Below are 27,334 nucleotides of genomic sequence, written 5' to 3' on the forward strand. Positions count from 1 at the left end.
TCACCGAGAACCTAGGATCAGAGTTTACCACAGTTACTTCAATAACAAGTGGTTAAGAGTGCTGGGGTCTAGATTTAAACTCAGGTCTTCATTCCTCAAATATATTTCTTCCATGAGACCATTTTATTTCTGAGATGAGTACAAGGCCAGTAAAATATAAGGCAGAGCAAAACAGGACGATAAGGTGAAATTCGTAGCTTTGTGTGATCTCTGCCTCTCACAGTCCAGATCCTGAACTTAAACTCAGTCTCTCCTGCTGATATTTTTAAACCAAAGCCTATCTCCAAGCTTCTTTCAAGCCTTCACGTGTGCAACTGAGCCTTTCCATACTAATGGGCAAGGATGCATATTGCATGAACCTCTTCTTCAGTGATTCTTCTCTCCCTTCCCAGTAACCTGACTCAAAATTGCCCTCTCCTATTCTAGTTGCATGAGTAATTGGAATTTTAACTACAGAAATGAGAGAGGATTAATTGCTAATGGCACTAAAGTTCTATGTGAGCAGCTTCCAAAACACTCACATATCCAACTAAGGTAGAGGGCAGCAAGCAGCCTTAAGGAAGACGGATTTGAAACTGGAGTCTTCCATATCCACCCAGCTTGCCTGCTATACAGAAAGCCAGGTTTGAAAGTAACAGCATCTGAACTTTCAGAAGCAGGGAGCACAGCTCAGGGAAACATCCAGGTGATCCGTGGTAGTACTTTTTCTTAAATTGCACATGGCTGATCTCAGAGACCTAGATACATTGAAGTTTTGGATGCAGATACCAAAATGTCATTTATAATTGACTGGACTTGGGAGGGAGGACTTAGTTTGCATGGGCAAGTGTGTGCTTCCCTCATCTGACCAAGGAACTCAGAGAACTTGGTTTTGCAGCTTTGCCCAGCCCTATTCAATTCCTGCTGATTTGTGTGTCCCCAGTGCACAACCCAATGCCCAGAAGACATTTTAGAAGGCTGCTCACATCCTGTACAAGATTCAGGCCTTATCAGCACACAACATGGACATGAGAGTCCCCACTCAGTTCCTGGGGCTCCTGCTGCTCTGGCTGCCAGAAAAAGATGGTGGCCCTGGGAACTTGCTCAGCAGCATTGCGATCAATGTTGCTCTATAGGGAAGTACACTTGCCATGTGATTTATTGTGTGGATATTTGCTTTTGGGAATCCAATGCCAGGTGCCAGATGTGACATCCAGGTGACCCAGTCTCTGACTTTATTTTTTGAAGTAACAGGAGACATAGTCACCATCACTTGAATCACCAGTGAGGACAATAACTATAGCATACATTGATATCAATAGAAACCAGAGGAAACTCTCAAACTGCTAATCTTTGGTGCCGAAATTTTGGAATCCATGATCGCTTCAAGGTTCACTGGCAGTGAGTCTGGGACAGATTTCATTCTCCCCACAGCAGCCTGGAGCCTGAAGATGTTGCAGCTTATTACTGTCAACACGGTAGCAGTATCTCTCCATTTACCCAGTGACACACGCCTTGATGTGATCCAACTGGGAAAGCTGAAGTGTGAAGTCTGGCTACTCAGGTCCTTCTCCGGGTGCTTCCACCTGTGAGAATATTTTAAGGTACAGTCAAGGTTTTCTGAGGACAAAGGAGTCTTGGTAAGAGTCAAGGAGGCTCTTCTCTATCCTAACTTCTTTGTTCACTCTAGTAGCACAGTCATGACAATGCCTCTACTTACTTCAGTAACAGCAGAACTTATTACATCTGAGACCCCTGGATTTCCCTGTCACGTGTGATTTATGCAGTCACACAGAGGCTAGTGTAAGTAGAATAAGAAGGGGTAGTTTTAATACAGGGAATTTTAAGGTAAACTACACCAATTGAAAGGCTCGGGAAAGCCAGAGAAGTTGATACCAGAAATAGTTATTCTGGTGCTTCCTCAGAGCACTTAGGCTGTAGGATGCTGATTCTAAATGCCATGGAGCTCAGACCTGACCTGGAAGCTCTGATTTAAGTGCTAATGCTTGAAGCAGCCCACAGTACTTTACTGATCATTCTCTATTAGCTTCCTCTCTCCATACATCTGACTCCAAATTGATTTTGAATCACTTTTGACTTCTAAACTTCATAAGAATGAAAGTATGTGAACAGTTTCTTGGGAAAATTACAAGAAAGAAATTTTAGAGAAATTAGAACATAGCTTCCAAGTCAGAGAGACAATACATAGACTTCCCATTGTACTCTGATAATTAATCATTATTACATTCACTTTCCAGGGCACCAATTGTTTAACAGAGTTTCAGGAGAACAGACTTCTCGCTAAGCTAAAGTGAAGATGTCATGATGACTATGTTGATTTAAGAGGTTCACAGGGATATCTTCTGATTCCCTGCTTTTCCAGATCTGCATTTTGTGCTTCATGATCCTTTCCCCTCCTCAGTCCAACATTCACTTTCATTATCAAATTGCATCTCTGTGTGCCTCTTGCTCCCTCTAGGGGGTATATTGCATTTATATTGGTCTCCTCCAAATTATTCAGGATCCTTTTCCAAGCTTGAAATCCTTAACTCAAGTATATCTTCCAAGTTTCCTGTACTGGATAACGTACTGCTTATAGGATCCAAGGATTTACAATAAAATTCTAAAGAAAACTTTTACAAGTAAGGTATGTTTAATCACCTACACGTCTCCTTTTACCCAGACCATTAGTCAAATTCTGCTGCTGGCACAAGATTATGACAACTATGACTTAAAGTGTGACAGTATTATGGCTCACAGTTTTAGTTGGCTGGCTGAGAGGCAGAAGCAATATTGCAAAAGGACATAGTAAAGAAAAGTCACTCATCACATGGCAGCTAGGAAGCAAAGAGAAGGAAAAACTCTGGCATAAGAATTTCCCTTTGAGGTCATGGACCCAGTGACCCACTTGCCACCAGCCTCCAACTCCTGGCTACTGAACTTAGCAATGGATGAATGCACTGATTATTAAAGCTACCGGGAGATCACATCAGTTTCCAAATTCCAACCAGTGTATATATGAATTTTTGGAGGAAGTTCTAGATTTAAAACAAATCACAAAGAAAACCACCATTTCCAAAAGCAACATCAGCAACAATAAACCTTCAATAGTCAGGGTCATGAGAATAGGATGCTGGAAGTGTTGATAGCCAGATTCATTCAGCCTGAAGGTTCCCTAGGTAGACACTGCACTAACTGCAAGGAGTAAATAGTGGAAAAAGGAGGAAAGTTGTCGATGTCCGCTCCCGGCCGGCAGGAAAGACACACGACAAGGTCTGGCGGTGGTCAGGCTTTTCTTTATTCTCTCCTTATACAGTCTGCCCCGAAGCCTCTACCGGTCCGCTCTCCGCGGCTCCTTCCGTGCTTCAGTCTGCCCCGAAGCCTCTACCGGTCCGCTCCCCGCGGCTCCTTTTGTGCTTCAGTCTCTCTCTCTCTCGGGGGTGGAGGCACTGGCTATATATAGGATTAATAGCTAGGCAGACTACCCTGTGAGGCGGGAACTTAGTGGGGTGATAAGAAACAGGTGCCACACAGGCGGGCTCGATGAGAGGGGTAATCTAGCCCAGGCTTTTGTACTTTCCCACAGGCCTCGCAATCACCGCGTCTGATGACTTGACAGTGCCACGGCTCCCAACATCTCCCCCTATTTTATTTTAAATGATGGCTACGCGCATCGCAGCCCGTCCTGGATAGAGTGCAGAGGCCTATGCCCCGAACTGAGGCCCACCGTAGGCCCTTAGCGTAGACCCTGGTCGGCCGTCCCAGGGTCCACCAAGGCCCTGAGGCCCTCGTCCTTTTTTCTAGGGCCAGGAATGAACCGGACGGAACCTGGTTGCACATAGGCATGCACTCATTTCTCTCCACGAATCCCCTCGGAGAGAAATTTATCTAACAATCCAGCGGCTTTCGAGCGGAACGGGGTAGGGCCTGGCTTAGGTTGAGTCGTGGTGCTGGGGAGGCACGCTCTTACCCGTCATTGACTCACCCACCCTGCTACATGTTGTTGTCTAGGGAGGAGAATGTGGGAAGCCTGTCACTTTTAAACGCGGTCGTAGGCCATGCGAGCGAGCCATGCGTATACAAGGGTAGCACATAGGGGAGCAAGCCGTTCCAGGCCCCCAAAAAGGGATTGTCCTGCAGTTCTTTTAGGGCTCATCTTGTTGTTGGGTCTGCGGTTGGCCTCTGGTGGAACAGGCCCGATCTTCAGTCGAGGGACCCGTCGCGTCAACCTCTCTGGGACCCACACTGGCTCCCGTCCCGATTCCTGCGGAAAGACACAAACCGCGCCTTGGCTTCCTCTTTTGTATCTCTGCCCTCCTTGACGGACCCTTCTCGGGAGCTTCCTCACTGTGCCTGTTCAAACACCTCGCATACTTCTACAAGTTCTTGAGAGCTCCCCCCGTAACTACCCTCACTCTTTAGGCACGTGTGTATCATTTCCCACAATGGACGAGCAGAGACTGAAGCTCTACCCTCCCGCTCTGCTAGGGAAAGGTCTCTGCCCAACTTTTCCCAGGAGGGCAGGTTTACATGCCCTGTAGGCAGAAACCAGGGAGCAAAGCTGTCAATCTCTGCAAGGAAATTTTCTAAAGTCTTACGCCCCACCTTGAGGTCCTTGGACTTTAGGAGTCTCCGAAGGACCAACACCAAGGCTGTGTATCTTTACTTGGCATGTTTCCCATTTTTAATATATCTTCTGTTATTTTTACTTCTATGTTTATGTTTTACACTCTTTTATTACCTTAAATTCTGGTGTTATGTTTCATACTCACCGCGTGAGGCCCAAGAAACCCGCCACTTACGCGTGAGGTTGAGAGGAGTCTACAAACCCTGTAGGTGCGCGCCACCCAGGGCCCAGGCTTATCCTCTACTCACCTGTCCTGCAGCTGCAGCACTGTGTAGGAGAATGCAGTCCACCGCCGCGTCTCGGGGTTGATCAATCCCCGTGCGGGCCTCCAAATGTCGATGTCCGCTCCCGGCCGGCAGGAAAGACACACGACAAGGTCTGGCGGTGGTCAGGCTTTTCTTTATTCTCTCCTTATACAGTCTGCCCCGAAGCCTCTACCGGTCCGCTCTCCGCGGCTCCTTTTGTGCTTCAGTCTCTCTCTCTCTCGGGGGTGGAGGCACTGGCTATATATAGGATTAATAGCTAGGCAGACTACCCTGTGAGGCGGGAACTTAGTGGGGTGATAAGAAACAGGTGCCACACAGGCGGGCTCGATGAGAGGGGTAATCTAGCCCAGGCTTTTGTACTTTCCCACAGGCCTCGCAATCACCGCGTCTGATGACTTGACAGTGCCACGGCTCCCAACAGAAAGTGAGGCTTGAAGACAAGATGGACAGTAAAAAGCCAGTTCTCAAAGGACATGAAACATACATCTGGGTTATTCCAGCTGGAGTCAAGGATATGCAGTTTGGATGATTTCTTCCTACCCTGAGGCTTTGAGGCTGACCTGGGAACAACCATTGCAGGGACTGTTGTATGTTCTCTGTGCAGAAATAGCTGCCTTCACTGTTTAGAGAGAGCACAGTGAAAGAAAGGGAAGGCTGGGGAAAATGATCAGTTTCAGTGAGGGAGAGGCTGAGGATACCACCTGTGACTCTGAGTGGCACACAGAAAACACATGGGTTATCAGCCTCCTTGATGTGAAGCTCTCAGATGGAATCTGGCAGGTCAGGAGTGAACAAGAAATCATCAAGTTCAGGCCCCAGGAGAATCTACAGACGTTTATTCAAGTCTTTAATTCATGGTCAGCCACATACAGTATTTCACTAACCAGGCACTTGGAGGCTCCAATGTATAATGCCAGATATTGAAGTCACAGCTGCTACTAATCTTCTGCTTCTGGAGATGACTGCAGTTTTTAGGGTACAGGTAAAGGAGTTACATCTAACAGTTTCAATCTTTTGAGTTCATTCTATTAGTATATGTGCTATTTCTCTCTGTATATTAAAACTGTCTGCAATGCACAGAACAGCAGTTACCTTCATTGAGCAAAGATGATTTGCTGAGCTGGCCTTTTCCCAAGGCTCCCCTGATCTCCTGCTGTTCCTAAAGGTATCTGCAGAGAGGCAACACTGGAACTTCCACGAACAGAGAATGAAGGGCTCTGGGCACTCACCAGCTGACAGGTTCTTGGACTTTTACACTGGAGACAGTTGATTTTAGGAGACCTCACAGCAAGAATTGTTCCTGAAATTTCTTGTTATCCTGATCTAGGTTGACAAAGTTGAAGGAAGAAACATATTTTTGTTTCAGTTATCAGGCCTGATACCACAGTAATCACTCTGTGCTACTGAGTCACAAAAAATACTAGCAAATCACAGAGCAAGTGTACACTCTGACTGTCTCCAAGCCAAAAATAATGCAGAGGGTCACTGGGTATGAAAGTGCACTGTAGTTTAACACAATTGTGGATTTATGACTGCCACGCTCCCTGAGAAAAAATGGTATTATCATTGTGCACCTGCAGTAACTTGAGCATCTCTATGGACACCAATAGCTTAGAGTGATTACCAAGTGATTTTTAATATTCTTAGCATATTCATGATAACTGTACTATTTATCATAAAACATGGAAAACTTTCATGCACAATGGTAACTATACTAAAGAATACTTCATTCCCACTACACACACAGCACACACACACACACACACACACATGAAATATCTAAGAGGAAGTGGAAGATCTATTATCAATATTCATAAGATACAATATTAACAATATACATAAGATATCTCTGCAAATAATTATGCATGTGGCAAAATATTAGAGTACATGCTAAATAGACTATACATTGAGAAACAGGTCAAATTCAAATTTTGAAAGTTGTTCCCCAAATGTCTTTTGTAACTGAATGAACTCAGAGAAAACTCATTCTCTGCCGGTAATTCTGTGTTGACTTGGTTTGACCTAGAACAACTGGGAGCCCTGGGCACTTCAGCTGCCCTCAACCCTGCCCAGCCCCTGCATATTTGCATGTGCCCAAAGCACAGCCCACTACCCTGACATCTTCTTAAAGGCTACTCACAGGTTCACAGAAGTCAGCCTCAGTCAGGACACAGCATGGACATGAGGGTTCTCACTCAGCTGTTGGGCTCTTGGTACTCTTGCTTCCAGGTAAGGAAGGGCACACCTGGAAATTTGCTCAACCCAGTGTGGTCGGTGCTGCTCTTCAGGGAAGTCCTCTTATAAGATGATTAATTATATAGATAATTTACTTTTGTGTTTCCAATGCCAGGTACCAGATGGGACATCCAGGTGACCCATTCTCCAACTTCCCTTTCTGCAACTGTAGGAGACAGAGTTACCATCACTTGCAGCACCAGTGTGAATATTTTAGACACCTTAAATTTGTTTCAATACAAACCTGGGAAAGCTCCTGAACTGCTGATCTACGACACAGACAGTTTTGCATCTGAGGTCACAACAAGGTTCAGCAACAGTGGATTCAGAACAGATTTCACTTTCACCATCAGCAGCCTGGAGCCTGAAGATGTTGCAGCTTACTACTGCCTACCGCATTTTGAGGAGCCTCCCACAGTGATACAAGTCATGACATAAACCTTCTCGGGAAGAAGAAGTGTGAGATTGGGCTGACCCAGCTGCCATCAATTGCTGAAACCATTTCTCCTGTATAACCAGAATTTGGGGTCTTCTGAAGTGTTTTAGTAAAAGGATACAGTGAGGCTCCACTGTACCCTAGCTTTCATCCTCTCCTCACCCCACTATCACACAAGAGAATGCCCATCCTCATTTAATTAAGAAGAGATTTTTTTATATTATGGATCCCTGGGTTATTACAACAGTTAGAATTTACATAGTAAGTGGAAGTCAGTATAGATATTCCAAGAAGAGTTTGTTCTAATATAGGAAATCTGAGTCTAAACTAGTGCCATGGCTTAAGGATCCTTCTGGCAGCAGAGAGATTGATGCAAGAAACTGAAGTTGTCTCCTGCCCTCTCAGAGCACTCTGCCCTAAGGTGCCAGTTCCAAGAGGTCAGACCTGTCATGAAGCTAATGGTTGTGGACGGTGATGATCTCGTCCATCTTCAGTATCTCACTTGTGTTTCTCCATTCACCACTTCTCTCCCTGTAGAACACCCAAGTAAGAGTTGGTATTGAATTCTCCACTCTGCCCTCCAGATCTCAAAAGTGTTTGCAAATTTCATCAGTTCTTAGGAAAACACACATAAAAAAAAAAAACACAACAATTCTGAAAAATGGCCAATATTGCTTGATTCTCAAAACTTTGCTCAGTAAGGATTTGGACCCATAGTGTGTGTTTCTTCTTTACTATCAGCTAATCTTCAATCAGCACAAAAAGCTAAGACATATAATAAAGGTGAAATGAGGTACTGAATTAACATATAGCAATTATTTAAGAACAGGCTTGGGTAAATATGTGTGTGTATGTGTGTGTGTGTGTGTGTGTGTGTGTGTGTGTATTCCTTTCTTTACCTTCATCATGAAATGTCTCCTGCTGAAATGTTTTTCAGAAGCCAGAAGTAGCATGTACAATACCAAATAAAATAGCTTGTTAAAAATGTAAAATTGAAATCGGTATTCTTCATCTATAGGCAAGGGTCTACATTTTAAAAAGTTATCAAATGATCTACATAAGTCAGTAAGCTGTTTTAATAGAAATTAACCAAAATGGTTTCAACATTTATACTTTAAGGCATGTCTCTCAAGTCCTGTACCAAAATATGCTAAAAAAATCAATTTTCATACAAAAAATTTTGAACATAGCTCTAAATGCCCCTGAATTGAAAGATACAAATTAATGAGTCATTTCATACATTGATATTTTAGTCTTTTCATTCATCCCTCACTAAATGTGCCATCCACAGTAAGGGGAAATCGTTAAATTGGGAGGCAGAGATGGAGCCAATTTGACTTAGAATCTATCTCTATCTTCTCTGACTCACCAGATCTCAGATTCTGCACACCTCCAAGAATAATCAGCCCATGAGTGTTGTCTGAGACATCTTGTCCCTGAATGGGGATAGTCATCTTTATCTTCGTTCTTTCATTCTCAAGACAATGGTGACAGAGAAGATCTTAGGAAAACCTTATCAAAGCCTCTAGATTAAGCATTTTTGAGCTTGGATGTAATTGATGGACCCAGGAAACCAAGTGTTTGGTGACACATTGCCATGTGTGGTAAGAGAGAGATTCAAACTGAGAAGCTGAGCATAAAAAACATACCGTTGAATGAGACAAACAGACACGCAAGTTTAAATACCATGTGATTTCTCGCATTTGAATATCAAAATATTGAATAAAGATCAAAATAAAAGATTGATGAAAGAAATTAGGGTTATAGAGTTTTGCAGATGGGAATGAGTCCAAGTGATCCAGGGAGAGGACAGAAGGTGAGGGAAAGGGACATAAAAAGATTTGATATGAGTCTTGCATATGGATCAAACACCCACACTGAAAATAATCATGACATGTAGCAAACATGACCTAAAAAGAATAACAATAATAAAGAAAAAAAAAAAAGCGAAAGGGACTCCAGAAATGCAGAGAGAAAGTCTTTTGGCTAAGGAAATGGAAATGAAAAGAATAGAGATATGTCAAGTACATGAATTTATTCCTACAATGAAAGTGAGCTTCATGTATGGAATACGTGCCAAATTTTAAAAAAAAATAATTGATTGTAATTCAAAAAATGAAAACAAGATCTTCTTAATGGGATGAGTCTCTTTCCTTTTTTTTTTCAAGAGACCAAGATCTTAGCTGTACAGAAAGTAATAATTGCCACTGTAGAGAACTGACAAGTGGTGGGTGCCTTGTAATACCTGCTGAATTGAATCAGCATTCTGCTGAATGTGGGCAGAACCTACCTGGGGATTGTTCCCAACATAAGGAGGAGAACTGAAGATGAAGAAGCATTATTTTTTCAGTTCTTTCGGATTTAGTCAGTTGTCCTACTATCATTGGTTTTCCTGGAGGAGCTTGTCAAATTTATTTCCTGGTATGAACTTGGCTGTTCTAATTGTCAGAGATGTTCAGGACTTCACTGTTGCTGAGAGTGACTGCAATTGAATTTGGGGGACTCTGACAGTTACTTTGAGCATTGCTGCCTGGCTCTAGAGGGAAAGATGTTGGGCTGCTCAGTCTCCAGGAGAATCTTGTCACACTGGCTTCCTGATATGAACTTGGCTTTTTCATCTCCCAAGAAGCTCAGGACCTTGTCAATGAGAATGGCTGAGGTACTTTTTGGGGGACCTCTTGTCCTTACTTTGAGCTTTGCTTCCTGGCATCAGTGCAAAACCATGAGCCTACTGGTACAAATCTTTCCTACAGCTGGCATGGACCTTCTACTTTTCACTGCTGACCTTTGGGCCTTCCAAGTGCATCTCTGAGAAGCAGACTTGATTGAGTCATTGTTATGGGCTCTAGGCCCATTTGGACTTGTGGGAGGGATTGCTTTAGGCTCTGGGTCTTCAAGCTGAACTCATGTAAGATGTTAGCATGGGATACTGTCCGTCAGCTGCATTCTTTGGGTGTTTAAGGTGTGGACAGAATTTCTTAACTATTTTTTTTCATATTTGACTTTTTCGGTTACTATCATAAAATAATAACAAAATTCTGTTTCCTGTACTGTCTTGTTCTCCTTGCAAACCCTGACTGCAACAGCCATGGTGAGTTTGTCCAATACTTGGCATCCTCTCAAATACTGAGAAACAAGAGCAGCAGGAACCATATTCAGGGAGCCCAGACTCCATCTATAAGAGGTGGATCTGCAGGATGTTCTTCAACAGCCCTAAGACATTACCTTTAAAGATCATTTGAACATTCTGCATCATTGTACAATGAGTGAACATGCACATGGCAAAGAGTATCTTTTCATTTTCTGACATCTTGTGCAATCTCCCTTTTTAGATTACTATAGTTTTTAATGTGTAGGTCTTTTACATGCTTTGTTAGGTTGATTGCTAAGCATTTCATTGTTTTGGATGCTATTGTGAAAGGTGCCATTTCCATAATTTCTTTTTCAGTGAATTGTTTGGTTGTGTACAGGAGTGCTGTTGATTTTTGAGTGTTGACTTTGTATCAAGGTATACTTCCATATTTGCTTGTCAACTCTATTAGACTTTTAAAATTTTGGGGATCTTCTATGCAGTGTATCATGTCATCTGAAAATAGTGATAATTTAAATTCTTTCTTTCCTATCTTTATTCCTTTTATTTCTCTCTCTTTCAGCATTGATTTAGCTAACATTTCTAGACCTATATTGAATAGGAGTGGTGATAGTGGACATCCTTGTCTTGTTCTTGATTTTAGAGTGAAAGGCTTTAGTTTTTGACTACTTATAATGCTGGATGTGAGTTTGTAATACATGGCTTTTATCAGCATGAGGAAGATACCATCTCTTCCAAATTTCTGAAGGTTTTTTATCATTAACTAGTGTTGGATTTTATCAAAAGCATTTGCTGCATGTATTGAGAAAATAATGTGATTGTTATCTTTGGCTCTGTTGATGTGCTGTATTATATTTATTTATTCGTGCATGTTAAACCATCCCTACATTCCTGGGATAAATCCCACTTGATCATGATGTATAATCTTCCTGATGATTTGCTGGATTCTATTTGCCAGTATTTTATTGAGAATTTTTGTGTTCACTGGGGTATTGGCCTGTATTTCTTCCTTACGTTTGACTCTTCCTCTGGTTTTAGTTTCAGAGTAATACTTGCCTCCAGGAATGAGGTAGGAAGAATTTATTGCCTTATAATTTCATTGAAAAGTTTAAGGAATACTGTCATTAAATATTTTCTTTATTGCTTATAGAATTCATTCATAGATCCATCAGGACCTGGGTTTTTCTTTGTTGATAAGCTTTTATTCACATTTTCATTTTCAGTAGGTAATATTGGGTGACTCAAAATTGATATATCTTCTAGACTCAGATTTGGCAATTCGTAAGTTTCTAGAACTCAGTCCATATCCTCTGTGTTTTCTCCCCTTTATGAATAAAGCTTTTCAGGGTAGATGTTCATGATTTTATGGATTTCTGTGGGATTTGTTGTAATTTCACTCTTTTCATTCCTTATTTAATAAAATTGAGTTTTTTCCTTCTTTATCAGGATAAGGTTGGCTAGAGGTTAACCAGTTTTACAAAGAGCCAGGTCTTTGGTTCATTAATTTTTGTATTGTTTTCTTAGATTCAGTTGCATTATTTTCTGCTCTGATCTTTATCATTTTCTCTCTTCTATGAGATGTGTGCTTGAATTAATCTTTTTTTAAAAAGCTTTCGTTATAGCATTTGGTTGCTTATTTGTGCTGACTCTGTTTTCCTGATATGGCAATTCATTACTATATATTTTCTCTTAGGACAAATTCCATAGTGACGCTCACTTTCATGAATAATGCTAGAAGATTTTTGTCAAGTTAATGATGAGAAACAGGAAGACAAAGTGGAATGTATACAACATGCATTGGTTACTTTTCTCTAGTTGTTGAGACAAAACAGCTAACACCCAACATGAAGGAAGGAAGGACAAATTTCTTGAAGTTTTGGTGGTTTCAGTTCATATGCAGCAGGGTGGTGTGATGGAGGGTCAACTGTTCATGGCAGCTGCAAAGAGCAAGAGCAAAAGAGCAAAACAGGGGAAAGCACATCTCCTTCCTGACCTTACACTGTATGCCAGCTCCAACCCTGGATGGGTGCAGCACTCACACCTAGAGTCTCAGTGATAGACAATGAACCAACACACAGATGCTAGTTTCAGCCATGTCCATGTTTGCATGAGGCTTGGTGGGCGCACCCAAACACAAAATGTAACACATGGTATCATCAGAAAAGCAGCACCTACAATATTAGGGTGTTTGAGAGCTTGACTGTAGGGAATACTAGAATAAAAAAGAAACCAGATACTTTATATAGAGTATAGAAAGATATTTCCAGGGCTTTCTAGGAATCAAAAATATCCCACTCATCACTGGCTCAGATGTGTAGAAGTAAAAAGCAAGAAATTGTGGGAGGCCCGGATGTATCTATGAGACTTCAACATGTGCAACTGTGAAGGTAATATTGATCACTCAGTGGAGAAACCTGCACATGGAATTGGCAGGAACCAGATAGAACTGCAGTGGAAATCCAGGATGAGTGAGCAAAATGTGCTCAAGAGAGGCCACAAGGGCTACATTGGCAATGTCATAGGGGCAGGACTGTCCGAGCCCTTTAGAGATCACAACTCACCATAATTTGTCCCAGATATGTACATGAAACTCCAGTTTTTAGTATATACCCCGCTGGTTTTTATTCTTCTTTTGGGTCTGTTCCTTTAGAGCCTGCTCTTCCTTAGGGAAGGGGAATATTGACCCTGCCTTTGTGTGTGAAGCGTACTTAAATTTATGTTTTCATTTTTTTGCAGGAGTTTAAAACTAAAAGTTTGCTTAGATTCTCAAAGGAGACTGCATACCTGGGATTTTCATCAATCCTCGTACTTTTAAAATTTTGATGAATCTTTAGTTTAATGTGTTTTCATAAAGAAATGGACATGATAAATCTTCTATCCATAAAAAAAGAAGATGATGATTCAGATCTAGAGTTTTCCCCTGAAAGTTTCATGTCTTTAAAAACTGACATTTGACAGGCAGTTGAATCAATTTTGTGGAGTGAACCACAGGTGAACCCATCCTGTTAAAACTGATGGTGCGCTATTGGCATAACCTGGAAGATTGCATCACCCTGTGATCTCTCTCTCTCTCTCTCTCTCTCTCTCTCTCTCTCTCTCTCTCTCACACATCTGTCTCTCTCCTTTCTGGCTGCCATAACATTTGCAGCTTTCATCCATGCACACCTTCAACCATACTGTTTTTGCCTCAGAACAAGGCAAATTCAGTCGATAAACATTAAAACTTTCAAATGTACCAAATTTATCTCTAAATTAAAGTATGTGATGAACAGCAATATTTCCAACAAATTTCAACAGAAAAGAGCTTCAAGTCAGCCTATTACAATTACCATAATGAAGAGATACTAAGTTGACATTTATTACATTAGATAATGCAATTATCTAATCCGCTTAACATGTTGGGAATTAGATAATATAATGTTGTTGTTACCAAGCCATTAGATGGATGAATTATTAGCAATGTAAAAATACTGAATATTGGTAAGGAAAATGAGCTATGGGTAATTTCATGTGCTTTTGACTTGTATGTATAATAGTACATCAATAATAAAAGTAGTTTATAATTTTCTACTGAAAATAAACATATCCACACCCTGTAATTCAATACATATCCACCATATATATACAACAGAATGGAAGTTGTATTACAAAATATGTGATGATCTCATGACAGCACTACCTACATTAAATAAACCAGATATGAAGAAAACATTCAACAAGGTCAGAATAAAGATATATACTATAATACATTAACATATTTAATCATTTAGAAAACAGTTTTAAAAGTACAAACATGATTTATACTATAATAACTTATATGAGATTCATAAACTTAATGCCAAATAAAATGTCACTTACAGTAAAGCATACAGTATGTTATTCTAGTTATACAGAGTTTGTTGTTGATTTGTGTGTGTGTGTGTGTGTGTGTGTGTGAGGAGGATTACCAGGGATTAAACTCAGGACGTAATGCTTACCAGGAAGAAGCTTACACCACTGAGTTAAATCCCCAGGCCCTAATACAAAGTTTAAAAGATGCTAAATTCTATTTCTTAAAATTTAGTACTCAGGTAACTTTTCAGAAAAAGCAGGGCCTAGATTTTAGCACTGGTTGTTACGCACTGAATTTTGACTATTTTATGATAATTTGTTGAAATCTTTTCACTTATGATTTATGTACTTTTCCACTACAAAAGTTTTCAATGATAACGTATTATTTAAATTCTTGATTTATTATTTATGCTTTGCAACTGTAAATTCTGTATTCAACCCTCTGTATATTTAATAAAGAAAATATACAGTGTCGATAAGTACATTTTTATTAATGCTTCTAAGTTGTACATGCTGCCTTAGTCTGATCTAGGAGAGTTACAGATCTTGAACATTGAGGCTATGTTATCCCTGTCCTACCCTGCTGATGTGCGTGTGATCAGAGCAGACCCCATCCCTGATCAGGACTTAAAAGGCTGCTCAAAACCTGTACAGTAGTCAGTGCTAATCAGGACATACCATCGGCATGAGGGTCTCTGCCCAGATCCTGGGGCTCCTGCTGCTCTGTCTACCAGGTAACTAATTGCCACACTGGGACTTTGCTTAGCCCAGTGTGGTCAGTGCTTGTTTTCAAGGAAAAAACTGTAACATAATTAATTGTGTGGATATATTTTTTTTTGTTTCTTTCAATATCAAGTGCTTCAGGTGACCCAGACTACAGCTTCATCTTCTTCAGCTTTAGGAGACACAGTCACAATCACTTGCAGGGCCAGTGACCATATTGGCTATAGCTCACATTGATATCAAGAGAAACCAAGAAAAGTTCCTAAAGTGCTGATATATGAGGCAGACAGTTTGAAATCGGGGTTCCGTCGAGATTCAGAGGTGAGGGCTCTGGGACAGATTTCACTCTTACAATTAACAGCTTGGAGCCTGAAGATATTGCAACTTATTACTGTCTACAGACTTGGAATTGCCCTCCCACAGTGATACCAGCTATGCCATAACCATCTAAAAAGGCAGAAGTGTGAGGCTGAGCTGCCACCAACTGCCCCTTATGGTGATGCCATGTAATGAGATGGTTTCTCAGAAACAGGTGGCACCGATGATCACAAAGTTCTTGCTAGAAAGATTCAGTGCTTCTCCTCTACATCTCAGCTCTTTCTTCTGCCCATTTCCATCACCACAAACATATTAATGTGTTTATTGATTTCATTGAGAACAAAATTATATACATCTAAAGGCCCTGGTTTGTCACATTAATTGGGATATACAGATTCAAACAGAAGCCATTCTTGTGAGCAGGGATTTTGTGTGTGTGTGTGTGTGTGTGTGTGTGTGTGTGTGTGTGTGTGTGTCTGTGTGTGTGTGGTACCAAGGATTGAACTCATGACCTCACACCTGCCAGGCAGGTGCATATGCTGCTGAACTAAATCCCCAGCCCCTACAGGGATTGTTTTAACATAAGGAATCTGAGAATAAACAACATTCATTGAATGGCTTAGGGATAGTAGTAATAAATGAAGTGGTTATTGTAAATAAGGATTCTTTCCCAGAGTGAGTTGCCCTAGAAGCCCAGTTGACCCTCATATCTGCTTGCAGTACTTTACTTGTAATAATCCATTCACCAGATTTCTGTCTGCATCTGCCCTCAGGTGATACTTGGTACTAAATTTTCTCCAATATGATCTGAATCTCAAAAAAGGATGCATATCTGAGATGTTCTGTAGGAAAACATGGAAGAAGTGGCATTTCTGAGACATACATATTTTCAATCCGATATTGATGTCAGAGAGCTGATAACAGAAAGTTCAAGAGGGTCACTGTTGCTTAGACAAACTAAACAAGGAATGGACCCCTAAAATGTGTTGAAGTTCTTTGCTGTGTTACACAAGCATAACAAATAAGTATAACACTAAACTTTTAACTCATACAGTAAACAAAAATGAGGAATTGCATTCAAATATAGTACACTTTTTATCAGCAATCAAGTAGAATATTTTAAACATAAATAGACAGATATGACCTGCCTCCTCTTTAAGAATCAAATGACTTGCTACTCAAAATACTTGTGGATGCTTTTAAGAATTAATTCATTTGACACTCAAAATAAAAGTCCGTGCATGACACCAATAGATGAGACTCTGGGTCATATCAAGATAACAGTGAATCTACATAAAGTGAAGCTATATTTAAAGGGAAGTTTAACAAAATGACCATAATATTGGTAATTTATGAATTTCTTCCATGTTCTGAGCTAACATATAATATTAAGACACATAATAATCAATTCTCATATAAAACGTGGAAAGCTTTTCAAAATGTTTAATGGATTTAACTGAAAATAAATTAAATAATAGTCTTTTTAAATTGTGGAACAACTTAATCACCACTTTGATGTCTCACCAAATGCTCTGTCCACTGTGAACTGAAAGTGTGAAAATGGAGTCAGATGAATGCTGTTTGTTGTAGTCCATTCATAGCCTCCTTGAGACTGAAGGTCACAGATGAAATGATTCATAGCCTATTAATTTTCTCCCAGATAGTTGGTCTCCAGACAGGGTAGAGGTACTTTTGCTTGTGTTCTTCCTTCTGCAAAATAACAATGACATAGAGGACTTTAAGCAAATTCCACACAAAGTACCAGTGTATGAGGCCCTCTAATATTGGCGTGGTTGAAGACTATACACTAAAGAAGTATTTTGTGACTGCTGAGAAGTGGAGGAAAAGAGACCAAAGGAGAAGAAAAAAAAAAGAGAGAGAGAGAGAGAGAGAGAGAGAGAGAGAGAGAGAGAGAGAGAGAAACAGAGAGAGAGAGAGAGAGAGAGAGAGAGAGAGAGAGAGAGAGAGAAACAGAGAGAGAGAGAGAGGAATAAAAATATTGGAGTGTTTATACATAGGAATAGCTGGACTTTTAGCTGTTTAATAGATTTAGTATTGTTTCTGGTTTTTTGTCCCACTGAGATTGTGAATATATTTGCATACATGAGAAAAGTCCTTTTTTGGCTATGAAATAAGGATTTGTAGATGCTGGGATTACCTTGCAATAGAACTCTGGGTCGCAGGTTCCATTCAAGAGAGAGAGAGGGAGAGTTAACACAGACAGAATGCAACAAGTCCTGGTGACCACAGAGGAACTCTGGAGTGAGGGGCCAAAGCCACAAAGAAGTTCAGCTGCCAATGCTGGGAGAGGAAGAGCACAGACACAGCTCTGTATGCTCAGTTGGAGCTCTGCCACTAGACACCGGGATATTGACTCACTGAAGCTTATGTCAGATTCTTCCTTTCTGATTCCAAAAAAAATAAAAAATAAAAAATAAAAAAAAAAATAAAGAGAGAGAGAGACAAGGTGGTTTTGCACAAAACATTCATATTTTGGCATTACAGCTGCGGTCAGAAAGTAACATGAGTGCATCTCAAGGAAACTTCAAATGAAGTTTGCTAAGAGTGCTTGTTGCCTTCTTTTTCTGCTTTCCAATGTTACACATAAATGAGTTTGTGGGGTTTAGTTTGCATGATGGAAGCATAGGAGTCATTAGTAAGGCACTACAATGATGCCCTTGGCAGTTGTAGAAGAAGCATTCTTGTCTCTTAGTATAAAATAATATCATATTAGTAAGATCCTTCTAAGAATTCTCATTTAACATTTACTACATGCAGAAAAATACAGAAGGGAAAGAAAACAGGGAGGTAGGAAGAGGACAGTGAAACAGGAAGAGAAGACTGATACTAAAAGGGCCCTCTAACATACCAGCTTCAAAAGAAGGATGACTGGATATGAAGTAATCCTGTAAACACAGAGACAATTTCTCTGGATCATTTCATTAGAGGCCAAGGATTTGGCTGTAGGTGCAGATCTTCCCACAGCCATGCACCAAGGTTGTTCCTGGACACTCTCTCTAGGGTCTATGGTCTGCTCGCTGTGCAAGAAGAGCTGCCTTCAGAATCACTGTGAGGAAGAGATGAGGTTGATGATATATCATCATCCAACTCAAGTGAAGAAATTGAGGACCTCAATAGTGGCTGTTTCATTCACAGAGATAACCGATGGGGACTATCAATGTGAAGTTCTTAACAGTAGTCTAGCAAGTCTGTGACAAGCAGGTTCCCTTCAAGTTCAGGTCCCAAGAGGTTGCAGAAGGACTGTGCAATTTTCTCATCATAGTCTGGCCATCTGTAGCTAAGTATTAATATCCTCAGTGTCCACAAGCTAGAAGCAGAGATACTGAAGGAGAGTTGGTTCCTTAGGATCTGGGGACAGAGGTAAAAGTGTCATATATCAGAGGATCAATTCTTTTTCTAGGTTTCATCAATATACATGATTAACCCTCTTCTAAAGAGGGCTGTCCTAATGTTAAATGATTACCTTTGTACCTAAAGTTGAAATCAGAAAAGATCTAAGGGAGAAAATAATTTAAAATATTTAATGTCTTCTTTATAAATATTTTATTATATAATGTTAATGCAACTGCAAGTTAGATTATTAATCTATGCTGCAGGTCAAATGAAGTTCTGAAATTGTCCCTATATATTTCTTGTAGGCAAATGGTGGAAGAAACTCATTGTCTATAGGAAAACCTGTGTGGCCCTGATTTCACCTACTACAACTGTGTTCTGGGCACTGTGGCTATGCCCAGCCCTGTTAAACCCTTGTTAATTTCCATGTAGTTAGAGCACAACCCACTGTTCTGAGGACTTCTTCAGAGCCTGCTCATACCCAGTGCAGGAGTCAGTCTCCTTCAGGACACAGCATGGAATGGAGAGCCCTCACCCAGCTCCTGGGGCTCCTGCTGCTCTGGCTCCAAGGTCAAGAACAGCGCTGGCAATTTGCTGGCTCTTCAGGGAACTATGTCTTGTAAAATGTTTAATTGTGTGGATATTTAGTTTTGTGTTTCCTTTTACAGGTGCCACATGTGACATACAGGTGACTCAGTCTCCAAGCTTCTTTTCTGCATCTGTAGGAGACACAGTCATTATCACTTGCAGGGATAGTGAGTATACTGGCTACAGCTTAAGTTGGTATCAGCAGAAACAAGAGAAAGCTCCTAAACTCCTGATCCATGCTGCAGACAGTTTGAGATAAGGAATCCCATTAAGGTTCTGTGGCAATGGATCTGGGACAGATTACACTCTCATCATCAGTGCTGTGTAGGCTGGAGATCTTGGAACTATCACTGTCAATAGGATAGCAGTTATTCTCCCCCAGTAGTACAAGTCATGACATAAACCGTCCACGCAAGCAGAAGTGTGAGTCTGGGCTGCCCCAGCTGCATCTCTAATGGCTGCACCAACTGAGTGTTTTTCAAATATATGCAGCCTTTAATGATCACAGAAATGTCTTTGTAGAAAAAGGCGGAGAAGGGGATGGGGATTTAGCTCAGCAGCATAAGCACCTGCCTTGCAAGCAGGCATTCTGAGTTCCTTCCATGGTACTGATTAAAAAAAAAAAAAAAAAAAAAAAAAAAAAAAAAAAAAAAAAAAAAAAAAAGGTGGAGAAGCTTCTCTGCATCATGAGCATTAAGTCTGCTCATTCCTAGTAGCACAGACTTGACAGTTCCTCTCATGATTTTATTAAGAATAGAATTTGGTGCACCTCAGTCACTTAATTTTTGACAATTCTTGAGATTCATATAGTCAAAGAGAATTCACTATTGATATTTCAATCAGGAATTTCGTAATACAAGCATTTTCACTCTAAATAATGGCCATTAAGAGGATTAGAGGGGCATTGATAGTCAAGGAAGTTGTTACAATAAATAGAGATTCTCTGGGGCTCTCCCCATAACATAACAGCTCCTAATTCCTTAGAGCTGGGACCTATCCTGAAAGCACCAGGATGTGCTGTTGTTGTTGGCAGTTGCCTGCAACACGTTAGTGATGGTTCTTTCATTTTTGGAACAAAAATATGTCACATTAAACATTTTAAAAAAGAGGTTTATTTTGACTCATCGCTTTATTCCATATGGTTCCTCTCTGCAACACAGAGTAGCTGGTGTACATGCCACAAGGAAAGACACTCAGGCTGTGAAGCCAGGAGGTAGAGAGACGAGGAAGGATGAGGAAGCTGGTGCACACCCTGCATTTTGTGCTCTGTGACCCTCTTCCAGGAAGGCCTAACAGCCCAACAGTCCATTTTGCTTCTGAACACAAAAAGGTTGAATCCACTGCGGAGTACAGCAAATACTTATGATAGAATAAACAGCCAAGTGCCCACCAGAGAACAAGTGACAATTAGGGGGACCTTTCACTTCTCAATAATACTAAGAGTACTGCCCTTCAATGAAGCGAAAATAATAATAATAATAATTCAAGAAGATTATGAAATAGAGCAGCTTGGAGATATGGGAGATCTCTATGCAGAACATCTGAAGATGTAACAGAGGCTCATCTTGTATTCTAAATGTAAATTTTACACTGTATACCTATTTATTAAGAGCCTGTAACACTGTGACCCTGAGATAGAAATTATGCTTCACTTCCATAAATGAAAGAATAGTAAAGGAAACATACATGGTTTATGAATTTTCTCAATCAACTTACTCATAGACATACTAGAACTGACAAGATTTCAGAGCACAGACAGCATCCAAGAATAAGGGTTTGTCTATTTTCTTAAGTCAGTTCTCTCAGCACTAGGACTTATCAGACAGACAGCACAGTCCCTACATGCAGAAATTTGTGAAAGGGAAGAGGAAAAATTGACACAGGAAGGGAAGATGGATACTAGGGACCCTGTCATCATACCAGCTACCAAAGATGAGGATTGGAGCTGAAGCAAATTTGGAAACAAAAAATTTTGTGAAGATATTTCAGTTCCTGTCAAGGAACGATGGGGTGTGTTCACCTCTTATTATAATCATGCATTGTCACTGTGCTGAGATCACACATGCTACAGTCTGTGATCTGCTGTTTGTATTGGGACAAAAAAGGCCCACCCTAACTTCAAAGAGCATTATGAAGAGGCTGTATGGCCAGAAGCATCACCAGCAGCTCAGTGAGACTGGAGACTAGGGGGGGCAAAAATGACTGGTGCTTCTGCCCAGAGGGAGGATGCATACCCTGGATGCAGAGTGCTCAAACCAATTCTCACAGATCAGGGGCGAGCAAGTTCATTTGAAGCTCAAGCCCCCAAGATGATGTGCAGAATCTTTGTACACAGGCTTTAAACATGTGACCACTGACCATGGAGGAATGGAGTAAGGGTTTTAATATTGTTTTACACTAGTATCAACAGAAACCTTGAAAAGCTCCTAAACTGATGATCTATGCTGTAGAAAATTTGGGTTAGGGTTAAGGTTAGGTTTAGGGTTAGGGTTAGGGTTAGGGTTTGGGTTAGGGTTAGGGTTAACATTTGGCCGTGGTGGATCTGGGACAGATTTCACTCTTACCTCAGCAGCCTGCAGCCTGAAGACTTTGCAACTTATTACTGTTAGCAGTACTATTGAGCATCGTCCCACAGCAATACAAGCCATAACATAAACCAGCCAGAAAAGCCAATGGGCATACTGGTTTGCCACTGCTGTTCCTCTGGTGTCTTCGCCTGCTGATGAGAGAGCTTCTCAAATAAAATGATGTTTTGATGATCACTAAAACATCTTCTTAGCAGAAGCAGTTGGGTCTCATCTGTATCCTAAGACTTTTCTGCTCACTCTCGGCATCACAGACCTGACAATGCTTTTCTATGTTTCATTAAAAAAAAAAAAGTCATATTTGGAGAATACTGGTTGTTGCATCACATGGAACTTACAGCCATACAGAAAAAGCCATAGGCATTCTTACCAGACGCTGTTGGAGGCAGGCATAGGAAATCTGATTCTAAACTATATGCTTTAATTGACTTAGGGATTCTGATAGAGAAAGTCATACTGGAAACTGATTCTCCAATGCTCTCTCATAGGACCTCTGCTGTAAAGTATACAGTTCTTACTCATGGCCCTCAAAATTCCTGAAAACCCAGAGTTGTGGTTCTAATGCTTTTAACTGCTTGCAGTATCTTTCTTTTGTTTTTCTGTTAGTCACCGCTCTCTCAGTCTCCTTGTAGGTGTAGTGTTGGATTCTCCTTTACTGAATTCCAAATCTCAGGAGAGAACAGGTTTGATGAATTTTTTAGGGAAACATAGAAGTGTGTATTGTTCCGAAAAATTCACTTCCCCACAGATGGTCATGTTGGGAAAATGAGAACAGACAACCCAGTATAATCAGTATTGCTAAACTGTTCCTGAATATTGGTCAATAAGCAATAGACTAATAAAAACCTTTATCTAATAATAACTTCCCTGACTATCAGAATCCCTAGGTCAATTAATAGCTATAGTATAGACTCAATTCCCCATGACTGACTTTGAAGCAATGCCTGTTATGAACATCAATGACATATTCTGTTTCATTATAATGGAATCATGTGTTGATATTATCAGTCAATTTAAAGCATATTAAAGATAGTTAATTAAATTACATAGCGTTTCCTAATTTCTTACCTCATCATCCTCCCTACACATAAATCATGTCCAGTGGGCCACTGGTGGTCATTTTACTTCTACCTGAAAATTATTTCTTTCATGTCTGTTCATCCTACTGAATCTTTTAAAGCATTTCTTTAGCTTTTTTTTTTCCAGGAATGAGAAAATGCTAACACCCTGGCTGGAGAACAGATTCCTGACTGAAGCAGGCTTAGCTATGAAGAAAAAGTACTGAAAATAAGGGACTCAGCATCCCACCAGGGGAAGACCCCAAAGTGACAGAGTGATGGAGGCAAGATGACAGCCAGGAATCACAAGGTGAAGTTCAGCATCACCAAGCAAAGGGAAAGTTAGACAACCTGTCAGGGCAGGAGCCCGTTAGCCTCTTCTCACCCAGGGGCAAATAGGAAGTGAAGCTGAGGCTGACTGGGCCACTGCTGCAAATGCCCTGCATCTACCTAAAGCTAGGGACTGAGAAGAAAGAAAGCAAAGCACCTGGAAAGATGAAGGAGATGTCCAAATGACTGGAGGAAATTCAAAAAAGAGACATGTGAACCAGCAAAGATAGAGGAAGGAATTAATACTGATTTGTATGTATGTATGTGTGTATGTATTGATTGAGTAGTTGGGCCTATGTCTTTGAAGTACCTTTTATGACTTAAGACACAGGAGGGAGCAGTGCAGAAGAAAGGGGTGCACGCAGTCTGTGTTAAGTTCCCTGGAGCTGTGCCTTCCTGGCTATTTCCTGACTGTGTCCAACTGTTTCGGTTCAGATCAGCCCCTGAGAACAGGCATATTGGAGTGCAGGGTTCTGCAGCTACCTCATGGGAGGTTATTGTTTGGGACTCAACTACTGTGGGTGGTATCCTCAGTGTTTGGAGACAGAAGTAAGCAGTGGGGTACTCAGGCAATAGATCCCTAATGTGGAGAGTGAACACTGTTCCTGCCTCTGCCTCTCTCTTTAGCCCTTTCCATTCACTGTGGAACGTGTCTATGAAGAGGACTCACTGTGGGAGCTCAGTTATCCAAACTATGGACATACCTATAGATTTGGTTTCATCATTCTTAGTCAATGAGATGTTTTAAAGACTTTTCTATATTTTCATGAATACTAAATTTCTTGGCTTACCTTAGTTTAGAAATAAGGAAAAATCCTTAACTGATTAATATTATGCCTAGTATGTATAGGGTTAGTGCTCCTTTAAACAGAGCTTCCTAAGCATGTTCAGAGCCTTTTTTAATGCCAGCACTGGTCAGTAGATGTCAACTACAGGCTGCTGTCTTGCAATTTAAGCTGAAATGTAAATGACACTTCTGTGTTCTGTATTGAAATTGAATAGCTGTCCTTTGCTTCTTAAGGAAAAGGGAGATGTCATGTTTAATGAATTTTGATTAAATTTATCCATTTGCTTAAGAGCAGTGTTAAATGATTTTAGTAATTTCTCCTTACATCTTTAAAATGTATTTCAATGAAGTGTTTAAATAAAATACCAAACTTGCCAATAATACTTGAACTCTCATTCCTCAGATTGAGTTTCAACCTATATCCAGGAGATATCGAAGAGCATGAGTGACAACATTGGATCACTGTGTCCTTAAAAGCTTACTATCAGAGTCAAGGATTTAGCTCAGCAGCATAACTGTTTGCCCTCAAAGCATGCAGTTGTGAGTTTGATCCCTGGTACCACACACACACACACACACACACACACACACACACACACACATACAAACTCACCATCAAGTAGGGAAGTTCATGTCTAGGAATTTCTTCTTGTTATATGATTTCTTATAAATGGTGGTGCGTTGGTTTGTGAATCATTTTACTAATTGGGGGAAGCTGTTTGCTTTTGTGTTTGTGAAAGGAAGATAGCTATGGTTGTGTTTGTCTTCTGATGTAGAGTTGGCAAAGTGAAGCAAAATGTTCCCAAATGCTTTTGTTGCAAACTGAATTGTTTGTAAATGGGAGCATTCGTGAACTGAGATATTACTAAAATTCCTAACAGGACCTCATGGTCCAAAACTGTTCTGCTGAGAGTCCTGCATGATTTCAGAGACCAGCAAAAGAGGATTTAATAGTAGCAGGCACCACAGAGAGATGAGTGGATAATCACCTGTTGTTTCAGGGCAGCTGTCAGCATTGGTATCCAAACCTGGGGTTCCCAGAGAGGTCTGAGGACCAGAAGGTTCAGGGTCTGCAATTTCAGTAATAGATATGATCAGTCTTCTGGGAAAACATCATAGAATATTCTATTTGTGGAACAAAATTATAAGAGTGCCTGACCCACTTAGCCAGTTAGGGATGACAGAGTAGACACCAGGTCCCTCTCCTAAAGTGTACTTGGAAATTCCCACTGTGACTTGTCTATTGCTGTAAGAAGCCCCACTCTTATTGAAACATAACTGTTTTGAGTGCAATGATCTGAGCCCTTTACAAGTCTGAAGAATAAGTTGGGGGTTTGTCTCAGTAGTAGAAGCACTTTCCCAGCAAGTACCAGGTCATGAGTTTGATCCCCAGTACAAAGAAAAGATAAATCAGAATATCATTATGTATGCATGACTGGGGCTGAGTAAAAGGGAAAAGAGTTATGGTGCCCAGTGTTCCTCAAAGAATGGCTGCATCTCAGAAACACTCTCAACAGCTAAAGGTGTCAGAAAGAGCAATGGGGCTGCCCAGCCTCACACTTCTGCTTCTCTGGGTAGTTTTTGTTATGGCTTGTATCACTGTGAGAGGGTAACTATTATGCTGCTGACAGAAATAAGTTAGAACATCTTCAGGCTGCAGGCTGCTGATGGTGAGAGTGAAGTCTGTCCCAGATCCACTGCCACTGAACCTGGAGGGGATCACAGATGTTAATCTAGATGCATAATATATCAGAAATTTAGGCTCTTTCCCTGGTTTCTGTTGATACCAGGCTAAATAGCTGCCTATGTTATGACTGGCCTTGCAATTGATGGTAACAACGTCTCCTACAGATGCAGAATGAGAAGATGGAGACTGGGTCATCTGAATGTCACATCTGAAACCTGATATTGGAAACATAAAAACAAAAATCCATCAGACTAATCATATTAGAAAAGTTTTTGCCTTGAATGTGTACACTTGAATGTGTACTACGTCACTGTCCTATTTTACCTGGGAGGCAGAGCAGCAAGAGCCCTAGGAGCTGAGCAGGAGCCCTCATGTCCATGCTGTGTCCAATCTCAGACTGAGTCCTGTGCAGGGTGTGAACAGCCTGTTAAGTGTCTATGCTTTAGGGACATGCAAATGAGGAGCTGGGCAGAGTGGGACACAGCTGTAGTGCTGTCACACCTCAGTAACTCATCACTCACCCAGTATCCACAGGTGTCCCGTGTCACACCAGGAGACCACAGATTTGCCTCCAAAATGTATTTCTTCTAAGGAATGTTTTTTTACTGAGAATATGTGGGGAAATGTGACAGCACACAAGGAATCTAGATTTAGATACATAAACAATTTCATAGACACAGAAAGACTTTTTAGAATGCTTTACTTTGGAAACAATATTTAAAAAATCATGGCAAGTAAACTTTCAACTTACTAGCAAATGTTTCTGTTAGAGGCAGGAAGATATTACATGCTCTACTTAGGACATATCTGTGGCTACAGAACTGATTTTTTTAAATGAGCAAAGTCCCAGCACCACCTTAGATTTACTCAAAATCATTTTGTAATAGCCTTGGACCATTCTGTTGAGTGTCAACTAATCTACTTCAGATGCCCAGGAAAAACAAGGCACTCCTTTACTGAATGTTTTTCCCTAAGAGATCTAATGTTATTCAAAAGTGCAGATCGCTGTTATTCCACTGGACTAAAATGATGCCCATTATCATTTGTTTGAGGATCCCGTCCCGTCTTTAACTCTGTCTTTCTTCTATCTGACAGTAGTACTCAAATTTCATCAGCATGGAAGGCTGACCAGTGGTGTCAGACGTGATAAATGCATCAAAATTATCTGTTCTTTTATCCAATTATAAGAGCCCTAACAAGTTAAGCATGAGTTCTGCAATCTAGATGCTTTAAACTCAATTTTTTTTTCAACAAAGCATATAAAAGCATGTCACCTGGGAAATTTCCCTGAGATGCAACCCCTGCCAACACGTCCCTGGTGAATTCAGTTCAGATCTTTTGGACCCTGCAGCCATTTAGAGGGCAGATGATGTTGGAGGATCCTGGGAAGAGGCTGGTCTAGCAGGTGAGGGGCTATTCCAGGGTGCAACCCTCTGTCC

The 27,334-nt window shown here is 40.8% G+C and overlaps 1 long non-coding RNA gene and 1 gene segment (V, D, J or C); both read right to left on the reverse strand.

The window, feature by feature from the left end:
* Positions 1–3,255: 3,255 nt before the first annotated feature.
* Positions 3,256–5,294, reverse strand: LOC134471329 (uncharacterized). Its single transcript, XR_010040720.1, has 2 exons — positions 4,855–5,294; positions 3,256–4,243 (listed from the first exon to the last, which is right to left on the reverse strand). It is a non-coding gene; the product is annotated as an uncharacterized LOC134471329 (long non-coding RNA).
* A 20,424-nt stretch (positions 5,295–25,718) lies between these two features.
* On the reverse strand, positions 25,719–26,285 carry LOC111756539 (immunoglobulin kappa variable 1-16-like). The segment is given in 2 exon segments: positions 25,719–26,110; positions 26,220–26,285. Coding segments are annotated over 2 exon segments (447 nt in total).
* Positions 26,286–27,334: the final 1,049 nt, after the last annotated feature.

The sequence above is a fragment of the Cavia porcellus genome, unplaced genomic scaffold, assembly GCF_034190915.1.
Source record: "Cavia porcellus strain 051 isolate PalLab524CR breed Dunkin Hartley unplaced genomic scaffold, mCavPor4.1 scaffold_18, whole genome shotgun sequence".
In the NCBI taxonomy this organism is placed as follows: domain Eukaryota; kingdom Metazoa; phylum Chordata; class Mammalia; order Rodentia; family Caviidae; genus Cavia; species Cavia porcellus.